Source organism: Syngnathus floridae, chromosome 19 (assembly GCF_059516105.1).
Source record: "Syngnathus floridae isolate MCC-2025c chromosome 19, RoL_Sflo_1.0, whole genome shotgun sequence".
Classification (NCBI taxonomy): Eukaryota; Metazoa; Chordata; class Actinopteri; order Syngnathiformes; family Syngnathidae; genus Syngnathus; species Syngnathus floridae.
This window is the reverse complement of record NC_142431.1, coordinates 6,796,265-6,810,214: the sequence shown is the minus strand read 5'-3', so window position 1 is coordinate 6,810,214 and position 13,950 is coordinate 6,796,265. Positions and strand designations below refer to the sequence as shown.

The window sequence follows — 13,950 nt, the reverse complement described above, 5'->3', positions numbered from 1 at the left end:
AGTGTTGCTTTTCCTCACTTCCTCAACCATCACATCATTTCCTTCAGTTTGATAAGTGTCACTGTGAATAAGTAAGCCAGTGGACAATCTGTATTGCTCGGTAATTCGATTTTTTTTTTTAACTCATACATACTCTCATACAGGGGACACAAGATGGAGCCAGAAGAGCGGGTTTTTATTCCAAAACAAGCGTGGTTATCTTTGATTATGCATGTCAAAGATGTACTCAGTGGCCACAACATTAGGTACACCCAGTGGAATCCATTTAGTTCCAATATGTTCTGAGGCCAACATCTGTCTCCTTGGCACAGAGTCAATTTCATCACACAACTTTCTAATAAGCTTCATCAAATTGCTGAGCATGCAGTGGTGGGGATTAACGTAGCGGCCGTTTCGCTTTTAGCTCCGCATAAGCATTTCTTAGATAAGCAAACAGCGCCGTGATGTTAGCGTGTCACAGGAGGATAACTCGTTGCGTTGACCCCTGTTTTGATTTGACCTGTGCTGCAGTGGCAACTCGGTTCTCCTTGGCTGCATCTGCCTGCTCCTGAGGGGCCCGCAACGCTAGAGGTCACCCTGAGCCACGCTGCATCGGAATGAGCTCCACTGCAGAGGTATGTACCCTCCAGCCAAATACATCAATATGACAACCAAGCGACACAATGTCATTTATCATCATTTTATTCATGTACAAATTGTACACTCTGTGCAGTTTTACTTATTCCCCTGAAAATCAAAATTTATTGTATTTTTAAATACAATACATTTGAGTCTATTTTGTCCAATGTATAAAAGTCATCCATTTATGTTAAAAATGTTCAAACAAGGCCTCTGATTGGTCCTCATGACGGAACAAGCAACATCCTCTTTGGTTGGACAGTAGATGGCAGCGTATGCCAACGAGTGCTATGCTTACATCATCGGCAGCATCAGCAGCAGCAGCAGGAGGAGGAGGAGCTCCTTCGAGTCTGAGTTTCTGCAACAGACATGAACTGAGGAGGAACCAACAACCTGACACGAAACTAAAAAATATTTCTGCGGGTCGCTTAGGTTGATGATGCCTGGTTGAGAGCCAGCGGCGGGTACCCGCAGGAGGAGCAGCATGGCATCGCCGCGCCACTACAGAGACGCTCCTCATGACATTGCCAATGTGATGCAGAGACTGCAAGGTAGGCGTTAATTGCTAACTCCACAGCGCTCTGTCTCTCCACTTGCGGCAGGTTTGGAGGTGACCTGCTACATTGGCATGACGCAGCAGAGCGGCAAAAATGCTGACTGCAAATTCACCTCCTTCCTTTTTTTCTCTTGCACCAAATATGTTGCTGTTATTCGCGCCACCAATACGAGTTTTATTTTTACTGTGAAGCATTCAAAAATTTGAATCTTTTGACGCAGAGTGAGTTGCTATCTTTAGTTTTGGTATTGGCAACACCGATAAAACAGGAAGCTGCTTAAGAATTTGAACTTGAGCGTGTGACAGGTTGTACGTGAGTTTTGCTCACAATAACTCCACTGTTACATCTGTAAAATCCTGTGAATAATCTTTTTTTTTTTGGCGGGGTGATAAAAATAAAAAATACTTTGAAAGACCTTGATCATAGGTATGGAAAAATAGCACAGTTTTTTAACCTTGATTTAAAAGCATTTCATTTGAATCTTTATTTGTCCATATTATTCACTCGGAAAATAAGAAATATCAGTAAATTGTATGTCCAAGTACAGAGAAAAAAAAATGCTTTTTAAGAATGACTGGGAGCCATGTTATGCACGGGTGCATATTATTCAAAGGATTTTACAATATATGTTTTTTATGAAGTAGAATGGAGAGCGTTTGGGTTAGACTGGAAAGAATTAATGGCATTTCCATTCATTTCAGTGAGGAAAGATGATTGGTTTTTAGTTATAAGCGTGTTCATGGAACAACTGAATCTCAAATGTCCAAGCGCCACTGGATTTGAGAGGCTCCAGGTGACACTGGAACTGAGGTCCAACATGGCGGCTCCCCACCGGGCCTGCGAGGTGGTGGTTGTGCCAGAGCCACTAACACCAATGTCCGTTTGGTAGTGTGAGGGTGCACACTTTGCATCTCTCGAATTGCTTTCTTCTCATTTTAGAGGCTTTCCGCTTTCCGTGCTCTTCAAAGACAAGTGAGATACTTTGATTAAGACGCTAAGTGAAAATGAAACAGCCTCATGCGCAGCCCAGCCCAGCCCAGCTCAGCGGTGGTGCGAAACTGTTGCATTATTTATGTGGACATGTGTAACCGCCCATCCTCTCTTCACCAAAATGCGCTCTAATTTATCAAGTCCTGTTTACAGTACACTACAGGCGCCTCGTTTAACGTCTTTAAGGCATTAAATTATATACGTTGTAAATAATTCAGCAGAGTGCGTGTGGCTTGTTAAAGAAAAATGTCTTTCATAATAGGTCGATTAGCTCAGGCACGCATGGGGAAGTCTTATGGCTTTTTAATTACTGTCTGTCATTCCTCAGGTGATGTAATGACCGCCTGTTTTTGTCTCGCCACACATGAAAATAATGTTAGAAAATAATAGCTCGCTGTTGTAAAAGTTCAGCCACCTGCTTATGATTTAAAAGCGGAATCGTCAAGATAGCAAATAAACAATTCCTAGGGATTAAGTCACTGGAAACCGATTTTCAAACCAACTGGATTTTAATTTCTATCCAGCTATGCTGTGTTGGAAAAAAAATAACGTGACATCATTAGTGTTACTATTTGAGGTTTGCATTCACTGCAAAATAGAGTCAACGTAGTCTTTGTCAGGGTTTGCCTTTGTTCTTAAATGAGGTCATATTTTATTGACATCCCCCTTGAATCAAATGTCACCTGAGAGTTCTCCAATGCCCTTTAACGCTGACTCGCTAGATGACAAACTTTGCTCCTGTTTTCTATTGTGCCAATGTTCCACATAGGAACAGCAGATAGCATGAAATAAGCCATATTCGCCCCTCGGGGTCCTTTTTGGAAGCTTCCGACAATCATGCTATGCGACATGAAAACAATCCAAGGTTTTGGCCTATTTTCCTTCCTTCTCCCTTCAACCGTCTCTTTTGCTGTACCTCTCTGCACTGAAACACAGCAATTAGTGACACCATATGGCAGAGAAGGATGAGGCCACTTTGAACACCTCCCAGGCTGAACTCCTCCATATGCTGAGGAATTTGTCTGTTTCTGTGTCTTTTGTTCAGGGGGTGAGAAAAAAACAATAATCTCTCCTAATTTCAATTTTTCACCCATTTTCTCTCCCCGTGGGTGGCGGAGGCGTTTAATTTCCGCCGCTAGCTCTAAGCGACGTCTGCCCGCCTGCCCGTCAGGCAGATAAAGTTTACCCCAGTCCAATTTAGTCGTCTGCAAAGGATGTCTCCCGATCTATTCAGGCCGTGGCGGCTTGTTGCGCAAAGCAGATTGACAACGTTTGAGCAAATTCTGCAGCGTCGAGAGCCGCTTGCTGTGCTGGCAGAAAGGTCGAAGAGGAGGAGGAGGAAGAGGAGGAGGAGGAAGGCAAGGGCATGAGCACAATGCGAGGTATTTTAAGAAAAATCAAATCGACAAGGTTTGGAGGAGAACTCTGCCCAGGGCTGACAATACTAATTTTTACTAGACCCAAATTGTACACCTTCACAGCTCACCGTTTGGCAAATTATTCGGAGTAGAATTGATGAGCAATAAAATTTCTTGCCAGGTTTGCAAAAGGAAAGCTTCACCTGGCTCGACAGCTAAATATCGGTCTTTGTTCATGGCCACCCCACTGTAAGGTTTTATGAAGTAGTACTTTGTTCATAATCCTCCGAACAAACACAACAATGAAAACCTCCTGGGCAGAATAACAATATTACAGAATAGGAAAAAACCTACCCTGCCAAATTCTTCAGTCTCTGATTGCCGACGGAACTGGCGCAGACCACCTCGACTGGCACGGGGCCAGGGTGCCATCCGGTTGCCAGGGGCGACATGACGCTTTTCGGCCGTAGCCATCGAAGGCCCGAGCAGACGGTCACCTTGAGCCGTGCCAGCCCGGCCCGGTTGTTTTCGGGACATTGGCTATTTATCACCACGCGGCTTCACACGCAGGCGGCAACACACCAAAAAAAAAAAAAAAAGGCTTTGATGCATCTTTTAGGCCTTGATTATTCCGCTGGGAGTGAAGCATTTAGCCGAGCGATTGGACGTGTACGCAGCATGAGCAGGCTTGAAGGTCACCATCGCATTCAAACCAAGCCATCGAGCCTTGGACTTGCACTTATGTGTTATGACCCATGTTGCTGATCATCACTTTGCAGCTTTCTCTTATTTGTTTCTTTTCAACTCCGAGACCACTGGTTGACATCCAGTTGTACTAATTCCAAAACTAGTTTTCTGCTAGTCATTTACTTCCCATGCTGTACTGTTACCTTGTAGCATTTTTTAGCGCTCCGCAAGATTCTATTTGTCAATCTTTCTTTGTATCATACTTAACATGAATGATACATTTTCCTCCCGCAACAGCTGAAAAAAACTAGTGGTATTCCACAAGGCACGATGCAAGGTCCACATTCTTTTTTGGCATGTGCGATCCCCATTGTGTGGAATCCAATGGAGTCTCTCAGTGACATTTCATGATGCTTATCAGATTGGAATCTCTTTGAGCCTGACAGCCATTCAAGGCTGGAGACACAAGAACGCATCACTCGGGTCGTCAGGTAATAGACTGAATCGACTTTTGAGATTCTCCGGTAGGAATCTCAATGATAGGTTGTCACGTATTGTATTAACAGGTACAATTAATTTCATTTATATTAATATCAAATTTTGGTCACTGTGCAATTCCAAAAGTTGCCTTCGATCAAGTAAAATGACATCTCCGGGCTACGCCGATGCAGTGATACAGTTCCCCTGAATTTCTTTTTATCTGCGATGTTGCGTGTCAAGATGGGGGTGGCAGATGGTTTTGATGAACGTACAATGCACAATGTGCTGGCAAGATAGCATCCGGACACCCAATCTGGTTTCCCTCTCTCCCTAATACTTTGACTCACATGCTCACTCTTATCTTTCCCGCCCAGGCACCTCCTTCCCCCTTTTTATTTTTGGACTGTCACCGAGTGATTGGATGGTTGGAAATTTGGCCACTGGCGCTTTATTGAGCAAGTTTTTGAAATAGAGGTGGCGCCCTGACCTCTGAGCTGGTCAGATATTGTCTCAATTCCAGCATGTATGACTTTGTGGGTAGGAAAGTCATTCTTGGTCTTTCAGGCGCACTTTTAAATCCTTCATTTTATTATTTGACCAGCTCAGTGGCCTAGTAGTAGAGTGTCCGCCCTGAGACTGGAAGGTTGTGGGTTCAAACCCCGGCCGGGTCATACCAAAGACTATAAAAATGGGACCCATTGCCTCCTTGCTTGGCACTCAGCATTGAGGGTTGGAATTGGGGGGTTAGATCACCAAATGATTCCCGAGCGCGGCACCGCTGCTGCTCACTGCTCCCCTCTCCCCCAGGGGATGGATCAAAATCACATGGGGATGGGTTAAATGCAGAGGACAAATTTCACCACACCCAGATGTGTGTGTGACGATGATCATTGGGACTTTGGGGACTTTGACTTGACAGTACTCTGCAAAGCTCCTAGAATAGTATTCAGTAATTAATAAATGTATTTATTCAAAAAACATATTTGTTTTAGGGTATTAAAAAAAAAATGATGATTGCTAAGACAAAAGATGTATCCAGTGTCAGATATGACTGGATTTAGCTGGATTTAATTATGACTTCTTAAAAAAAAAAAAATCTCTTTCACGGTAACTGAATTTACCGCAGCAGCCGCGGTGATTCTGTTAGTGCTGCTGATGCCTGCGCTTTCGCTTACTTAGTGGTCCCTCTAATATGTGCTGGGCCGGTTGCTGAACCTGGATAAAGAGCTTAGACTGTCTGACCCAGTCACACACACACATACGCACAAACACACACTCCATTACATTTATAGAGTATATATATCTAATGTTTTTATACATGTATTTCAACAAAATTGCATCCTTAAAAGTGCTTACTGCTAGATGATTCCTGTGAATTTGATGTTATATTTATATTATATTTATATTTGATATGTGTGTGCTGCAGGTGGCATTTTTTTTTAATGGCACTATTGTTAGCCAGGCTTTCATGTTTTTTTTTTTTATTTGGACATAATTTGTTAGTGACTCCTCAGCACATCTGTTGGTGAAAAGGGAATGCCGGTGCTTGTTTTGATAATCACTTTGACTTGTGTGCTATACCCCCCCCCCCATTTCTTCTCACCCTCTTTAACATGTGCGTGATGATTTCTGAAATGTAATTAGCCATGCTAATGGGCCGCCATTTAGATTTCCGCCTCTTGTACTTGGGCGTTGGGGGCACAAATGAAGTGGGATTGCGAATGTTGAGGCTGAATGGGTTGAGTGGAAGTGGTGAGGGTCTTTTTTTTTGTCACACTTTGCCATTTAAGAGCTCTGGCAGGAAGTGGAGAGAAGAGGTTTTTTTTTTATTTTTAACGAGCCATTGTGGGGTTGAAAGAGAAGAACCGGAATGTTGAGGCAAGCATAAAAGACTGTAATCATTTTGTACAGTGGATAACAAACGTGCCCATTTAGCACATGATAGCTGTAACGGGCATGCTCCATTAATGTTCCGCTGGAGAGGAAGATGCATTAGCACCGCACTGAGACCCTTGTGGGCCTTTGTTTGGTTCTAGTGACACTCGGTCATTATGACCACCGCCATTCACACCTGCATCATCTGTGAGTCACTTCACACCAGCGCCATTTGTAGCTCGATCGGTGTCTACTGCCCTCTGTTGAGCACATATTAGCACATTAGTCGCATGGCACAACACACAGCAACTAGTTCTTCGAATATTCTTCTTTCTGAAAACACTTGCTTCCAAACAAACCTTTCGATGTCCTCAAGGAGGCACTGTGCCCCTGATGAGATTGAATAAGAGGCTTTTGCTGCTAAGGATTCCAATCCAAACACCCTCTGGGTGGAATGAAAACAACAAAAGAAGAAGCTACCCCCCCACCTGTGTTTTTTTTTAATAGTCGAAAAGCGTCTGTTCCTCACGTAGCCTCGCTGCCCTGCAGACGTTAACCGCGCTGACCCACATTGAACCCCCCCACCACTATCTGCCAGGCTGTCCATTAGGAATCCAGAACCAGCAACCAGCTGAGCTTCTCATCGAGCTCAACACTCCTTCTCACTTTTCTGCCGTTAAAACAACAGCACAACACTCCAGAGGGCTGCAGCCTAAAGGGCCTCTGTTGGTTTATTCTGATGTAGGACACTAGAAAAGGGGAAGCGATTGTCTGTTTGTGTGTGTGTGTGTGTGTGTGTGTGTGTGTGTGTGTGTGTGTGTGTGTGTGTGTGTGTGTGTGTGTGTGTGTGTGTACACGCCCGCTCATATTTCTCGCTCTGCTGCCACGGCGACGCCGCCTTCTTGTTGCGATTTTATCCCGAGGTTGTTTTTCTTATCAGTTAGCTTCTTCGGGGAGGCTGTCTGTTAGATTCTTGGAGCGATTGTCTGACAAAATATGATTCTCTTGTTTCTAGTTGTGTCTTTTTAAATCATTAGCAGACCATTAATGAAGCGCTGTTGGTTTCAGCACCACGGACAGCGCATTGTGTAGCCCTGTTTTATTATTTAAATGCCACAAAAAATATGTCATAGTGGGAACGGGGAAAAGAGTGGCTGTGTGAACCGGCGAGAATCCGATAATCAGCAGACAGATAGCAGATGACAGGTGCCATTGGTTATTGATGACTTTCATAATTAAAATGCCTTGCGTGTGTAAGGGCACTGGGGCGGGGTCACCCAAAAGAACAAAAGGAGGGGGAAAAAAATCACACTTGTGATAAATGGTCTTTCATCTTTAAGGCAGATTAAAGACCAAGTGCGATCTGCGTGCATATTGCTTTTGTAGACTTTGAATGGGAGAATTCAAGGAGGAGCTTTTGTTCTATGATATTGCATCACACTGCTAATGTGTGAGGGCCAAAAAAAGCCCAGGAAGGTTATTGAAAAGAATGATGACAATAGTTGAAAGTAGTGACTATTTTTCCCAGTGGAACCTCAGAGAGCTAATGTAAGTCTCAATGTTTGTCTGGGATAAACTCCAGTTAAAAAGATTACTTTTAAATTCTTTGTGAATATAGACAAATTAGCCAGTTAGGGATCAAGCATCAAAATCCATCCGTTTTTAGGGAGCAGCCATTTTGTCACTCACTATAAATGACAACTGTTGCTCAGGTCTCAGGTAACGACCAATCACGGCTTTGCTTGCTAAGGTCATATGACTAAACCTAAAAAAACAGGTGACTGTTTAACTGCCTGTATTTATTCTTCTCACATATGTTACACACCTTGTCGAGCCAAAAAGACAACTTTATAGGCATATTCTGCCTATAAATCTTGAATTAGGCTCATTCAGTATCCTTTTGTTGTTTAAGTGGCTGTTTCGTTTCTGCTTAGCCCGGTCTCTCCAGTAAAAACACTTCATGTGAGGAACGGATGAAAGCCGACAGTCTCTGAACAGACTTGAGCGGAAGATCAGACGGCAGAAGCGTCCCGGTGCTCGCGTGCTCCCCTGCAGGCTGTGTGCACAAGAAAGCTGCCAGCCTGCCGGGAGCTGTGCTCGCCGTCTGCTTAGATGAAGACGGCGGCGTGTTGCGGGGGAATTCCTGCACTTTTGCTCCCATTGTGAGCGACATGTGAGTGTATGTGTGTGTGTGCGCATCCCAACCAGCTCAGCGGTGCCCTTAAATGCAGCCGTGACATCACGCCTTGTGATTGGCCGTGCAGTGGAGGGAAGGGCGCGCTTGGTACCACCAGTGTGAAGTGAGGAGGGAGGGGCTGAGGTGTTAAGAGAGTGAAAGATTGATGCTGAGGCAAGCCGGTACTGCACTGCACAAATACACACACTTTTCCGACTCTCTTGAGCTGCTCGGCAGGAAGGAAATAGCACGACAAGAGGACATTAAAAATCAGTCTCAAAGAAACACTTTCTAAGGAGCTCCTGGAAGAGTTAGCAGCAAGGGCAAATTGTAGTCCCCCCCTTGATTTTGGGGGGAGGATGTCCTCCCGACTATGCCATGAGCGGCGCAGTCCACGGTACGACATGGCAAGACGAGGGGAGGACGATACCTCCTCCAAAAACAAGTTACCCTTCAATCTCGTGACTGGCTTCTACCTCTACCTCCGTGGTGAGTGTGTAAGCCGCTCTCAGCATGCGCGCGTGTGTGTGTGTGTGTGTGTGTGCCACTGCAGTGTACCGCATACTCGTTACAGAATATTCCTCCATAATAATGCTGGATTTTAATTTGTGGGAAGTCTAGTCACAATTTCTTTATGAAGTGTTGGTGGCAAAATAAAAACATCCCCAGAAATCACTACTGTCCAAATACTTTTGGAACTCTCTGAGTGTTTGTGGGTTCATGTGAGTCTTAAGTCTTCCCCCGTGGGGAAGATATTTGTTCAGCTGTGGGGTGGCTTCACATATATTTAAAGGGGATGTACAGCAGGAGCTCCATCTGTAAAGTCTTAAGAGATGGCAGGTTGGAGAGCCACTGTGAGCGACTCAGATGTTAATTAGGAGGAGCCATTGGAGGGATGCCAGTCTGCAGTGTTGGTGGTGCCCTTAAGCAAGGCATCGCACACCTAAACGTGCACTATTTAACATGCAAAACTCATAATTCTCATAATGGACCTATGGGGGAAAAAAAGCTGGTCCAGGCTGTTTTAAGTAACAGTTTGAATGTTGCACAAGTGATACAATTATGTCATAGTACAGTGGTGCTGTCGGTCCATGACCAGGTTCATATCACAAATCAACTTTTCACATTGAAATGAATGGAAATGCAACAAATCGGTTCCCTCACCCACCCAATTTAAAAAACAACAACACGTCATTTATCTTTTAACCTAATAGTAGTCTATTTGGGAAAAGTGTTGCATTTAAAGGAGAGACTAAAAAAAGCCAAAATAAATAAGCCTGAATGCGGTCACGGTATTTCAACTCATTAAAAAAAAAGCCTCTAATATGTATCGATTTGTTTGTGTACATTGTACAACGTGAGTTTGTACCTTCACTTCCTCCAATTTGTGGCTTTGTTACCACAGCAACCGCAGCCGCCAGGACAACAAAGCACAGACCTCAATGATATTTCATTAAGATAAGAGCCAGGCCGCCGTTGATTGGACTAACGATACAGAGCCATGCAGCCCAAGAAGCTAATCAAGTGTGTTGAAATGCCGCTTGCGGGCTCGTTTGCTGAGCTTGCCTTTTATACATATTGAACGGATGCCAGCGGGAGCTCAAAGTCACCTCGTCCCCACTGACTGCGCCACACACGCGGGTGCCAATTTTCCTTCCGTCACGCGTGTTCTTTCTTTAAGGTGGCTGACATTATTCTCATTTCCCCTCCCGATATTACCGCGTATCAATATTTGATCAGGTCAAGAGAGAAATTCATCCAGGAGGGAGCTGCTCACTGGCTCGTTGAAACGTGCCCATCTGCATTATCATTTATGAATGAAAAGCTACACGCACACACACACCTGAATGCCCGCCATACTCAGTGACCCACTAACCAACTTGAGTTTAATCAAATTGTCAGCATATTCATTAAAGTGGAGGAACTCCCGGTCCTCTTTCGCTGATGAGATCTCAAGGATATTGCGTCGCCACACGTGCCGGCAAGTCAAACTTTATTCTCCTCTTTGTTTCTAATCGACTATTTTGCCTCTGATTTACAGACGAGCAGGAGTCTGTGCAGAAGAGGACATTCACCAAATGGATCAATTCCCACTTGGCAAAGGTAAGATTGGGTTTGATTGCCACTGCAAGCTGCACAACCTGCATTGTTGCCCCCCCCCCCCCCCCCCCCCCCCCCCCCACACACACACACAAACAAACACACCCGCGTCCTCCTTTTCAATCCAACTTGCCATTCTTTTCAGTGCTTTGCCTGCGTTGACATTTGCTCCATTTTCAAAACACATTGCTGAGCCGGTCATGGGACCAGGCAGCTCAGCCAACACACGCACACACACACACACACACACACACACACACACACACACACACAACCGAGAGACACGCACACACAGTTGTGTGTGGTGCCTCTTATTGTTTTCTTTCTCTCACTCTCAATTGGCTGCAAGGAAAGCTTTCCACTGTAATTACCACTTTCACATTACAGCAATTAACACAATCGACTTCTTTGTTCCTGCAAGCTAACATTTGTCATTTAAGAATTGATAACCTACTGACACTCCTTACCAATTTCAATGCTTCCGGATAAGATTTTTTTTTTAGCTTAATAAGCTCAGACAAATACTTGAACACAATGAAGTATTCCTTCCTATTGGACTCAGACAGCTGTGGAGACCTTGAGCCGTGGCGGCGTGATGCAGAAAATTCATTTGAAAAGCGCCCTGCGGGGAATAAACCTTGACGTAATATGAAATCTCACGCTTCGGGATCACGCCGGCGGAAAATTATCCACAGCCAAATAGTATATAGGAAGTGCTTGAATTTTTAATGACACATAAGGTAAACACATGGTTTATTTATTTTGCCAAGTTTTAGGAATTCTTGAGTAGATTGGAAGCAAAACGCTGAGTGTACCTAATATTGTGGCTGCCATCAATTCAAGTTCCATCGGGTTGATTGCACTGGCGGTACCGTGGCTATACTAAGTAGTCAGGTGAAATGTCATAGAAAAAAAAAAAAACACCCTGATGAGCAGCAAGAGAAGGTGAATGAAGGTCTTCTAATGGGGAGACAAAAAAAACTCAGAAAGTTCCTGGAGACGCCATTAAGTTGTTAGAGGATTTGAGATAGACAGAGGAGCTTTAACAGTTGGTTGAACTCGGCTCTCCGAGGGATAGATCACGCCCTTGGCTATGCAGATGATTAGGCCACTACCAGTTATCACCGTCTTTTAATTCACCGCCTAAAGCTGTGTGATTAATCGTGAGTTGAGTTGAGACATGGCTTTGAGGGGGGTGCCGAGGCTACTGGGATTTTCGGGGGGCTTTTTACCAACTACCCCCCCTCACTTTTTTTTTTCCCTCAAACTCCACAGGTATAACAAAAGATATCTCAGCGTGTGAGAACGGCAAATTCACAAAGATGATTAATGAGTCTTATTATACTTAGCAGTTCACCAGATTAAGTTAAGTCACATTATTAAGTACACGTGCACACTCGTATGAGAGCAAAGTATGAAATCTGGAGTGAATAATGCTACAATATATATATATATAATATATATTATATATAATATGTATGTTAATCATTTCTATTAACTGAGTAATATCATTTGTGTTTTTAGTTGAGTGTGGTCCTGGAACAAATGAAACTTGTATCTCTAGGCACCATTTTAATAATATTCAGACAAGTGTAGTTTCAGGAAGCCCCCCCGCATGGCGCTGGCGTGATGGTGGTGGGGGGTTGCAATCCATCGAACGTGCTCCCAACTTTGCGTTCTGACAAATCCCCTCCGAGACGGTTAAAGCTTAATTAGCGAGTGGCCGATGTCAGCAGCAGAGGTTGCGTCGTCGCTGAGGCGTTTCTTCGCTAAACAGCTTCAGTCACACTGAGTCTTCTCTCAGGTTACACAGCCAAGTGATTGGGAAAGTTTTTTCATTAACCTCCCAAACATGGACATATGAGCTCTATTAAGTACAGTTGTGCTATTTGTGCTATTTTTTGTCTGTGTTTGGGTGATGCTGGAAATTCCCTTTTGTGAAGCAAAATTATGCAAAAAAAAAAAAAAAAAAATCAAAAACAACTACCTGGTCCAAGAAGCTATTAAAATTGGCCTTGGCAGAAATGTGCATCCCCACAGGGTGGCCCTCAGATTTAGGCCCAAATCATCATAATGATGCATACATGCAGCCAATTCTTTAAGACCTGCAGTCATCTCATCTCAGTGGAGAAAAAAAAAAAAAAGATCCATATTCACATGCCAAATATGTTATGAAAGGGACAATGGGACGTTAGATGACTTTGGAAAAGCTTTTTCTTGTTTCCTCCACACTGTTGATTCTTGAGAATCGTCTCGAGTGGAGCGTTTCAGGGGACTCAAACAAGAAGCCGCCGTCCCCGAGTCCCTCCGCACACAATCAATTACGGCACCAGACACTCATGTGTAATTAGCTCATTAAGACCCTTGATTTATTTTTTTGGGGTGGTCTTGGTCATGTAGCTCAGCAGAGGAAATGGATATTACTTTCTTATTTTTGTAATTATCCCCAAATACCCTCATTAGCCTCGGGATCATCAAGCCCCAAAAGGTAAATTTAACTTCAATTACCCCACGGGTTGATTTCACCCTTTCTTCTTGTGTGGTGTCTTTTTTTAAAAGGAGGCACCCATGCGGGTTTTTTTCTGTGTATTTTAATAAGCAAAGGCGTGAAATGACATTAGAAGAAAAGCCTTAACTGTGTTGAACTAATTAATTTTTTGTGAGGCTTGGGGGTGTGGATTTTTTTTGTTTCACTCCATCCTCTCTCATCTGTCTCGCTGCCACTCTTTTTCTGTGCAATTATGCCTCTCTTGCACATCCACTTGATGGGTACACACACACACACACACACACACACACACACTGCTAATCTCCCTGTGAATGGTGAGCTATTCTGCCCCCCCCATGTGACTGCACTCTAAGAGAAATCCTTGATGTGGCGTCGGCAAAAAACTAGAGATATGTGGATTTTTTTTCCACGCCTCTCTAGTCTGAAAGGTTAGCGAGAGAGTCAATGAGAAGGGGGATCCGGTTTGACATCATCAGCATATTTTAGGATTTGAAGACCCCACTCAGAGCCCCGCTGAGCCCCTCACTGACTCCACTTATCACACACATACGCTACATTGGGGGGGAGAAAAAAAAACGCTTTTGGGGCTCCAAGTACATC

The 13,950-nt window shown here is 44.0% G+C and overlaps 1 protein-coding gene across 10 annotated transcripts in view; it reads left to right on the top strand.

The window, feature by feature from the left end:
• Positions 1 to 598: 598 nt before the first annotated feature.
• syne1a (spectrin repeat containing, nuclear envelope 1a) overlaps positions 599 to 13,950 on the top strand; it is a 75,929-nt gene continuing 62,577 nt past the window's right edge. For 9 of the 10 annotated variants that reach the window (XM_088361319.1, XM_088361311.1, XM_088361312.1 and 6 more), the window contains exons 1-2: positions 8,945 to 9,230; positions 10,783 to 10,844. In XM_088361319.1, coding sequence (XP_088217445.1) covers positions 9,101 to 9,230; positions 10,783 to 10,844 — 192 coding nt within the window. In that variant the 5' untranslated portion in view covers positions 8,945 to 9,100. Of the gene's footprint in view, positions 615 to 1,050; positions 1,170 to 8,944; positions 9,231 to 10,782; positions 10,845 to 13,950 lie in introns of those variants that run through there. The other variant, XM_088361313.1, reaches the window with a different exon arrangement.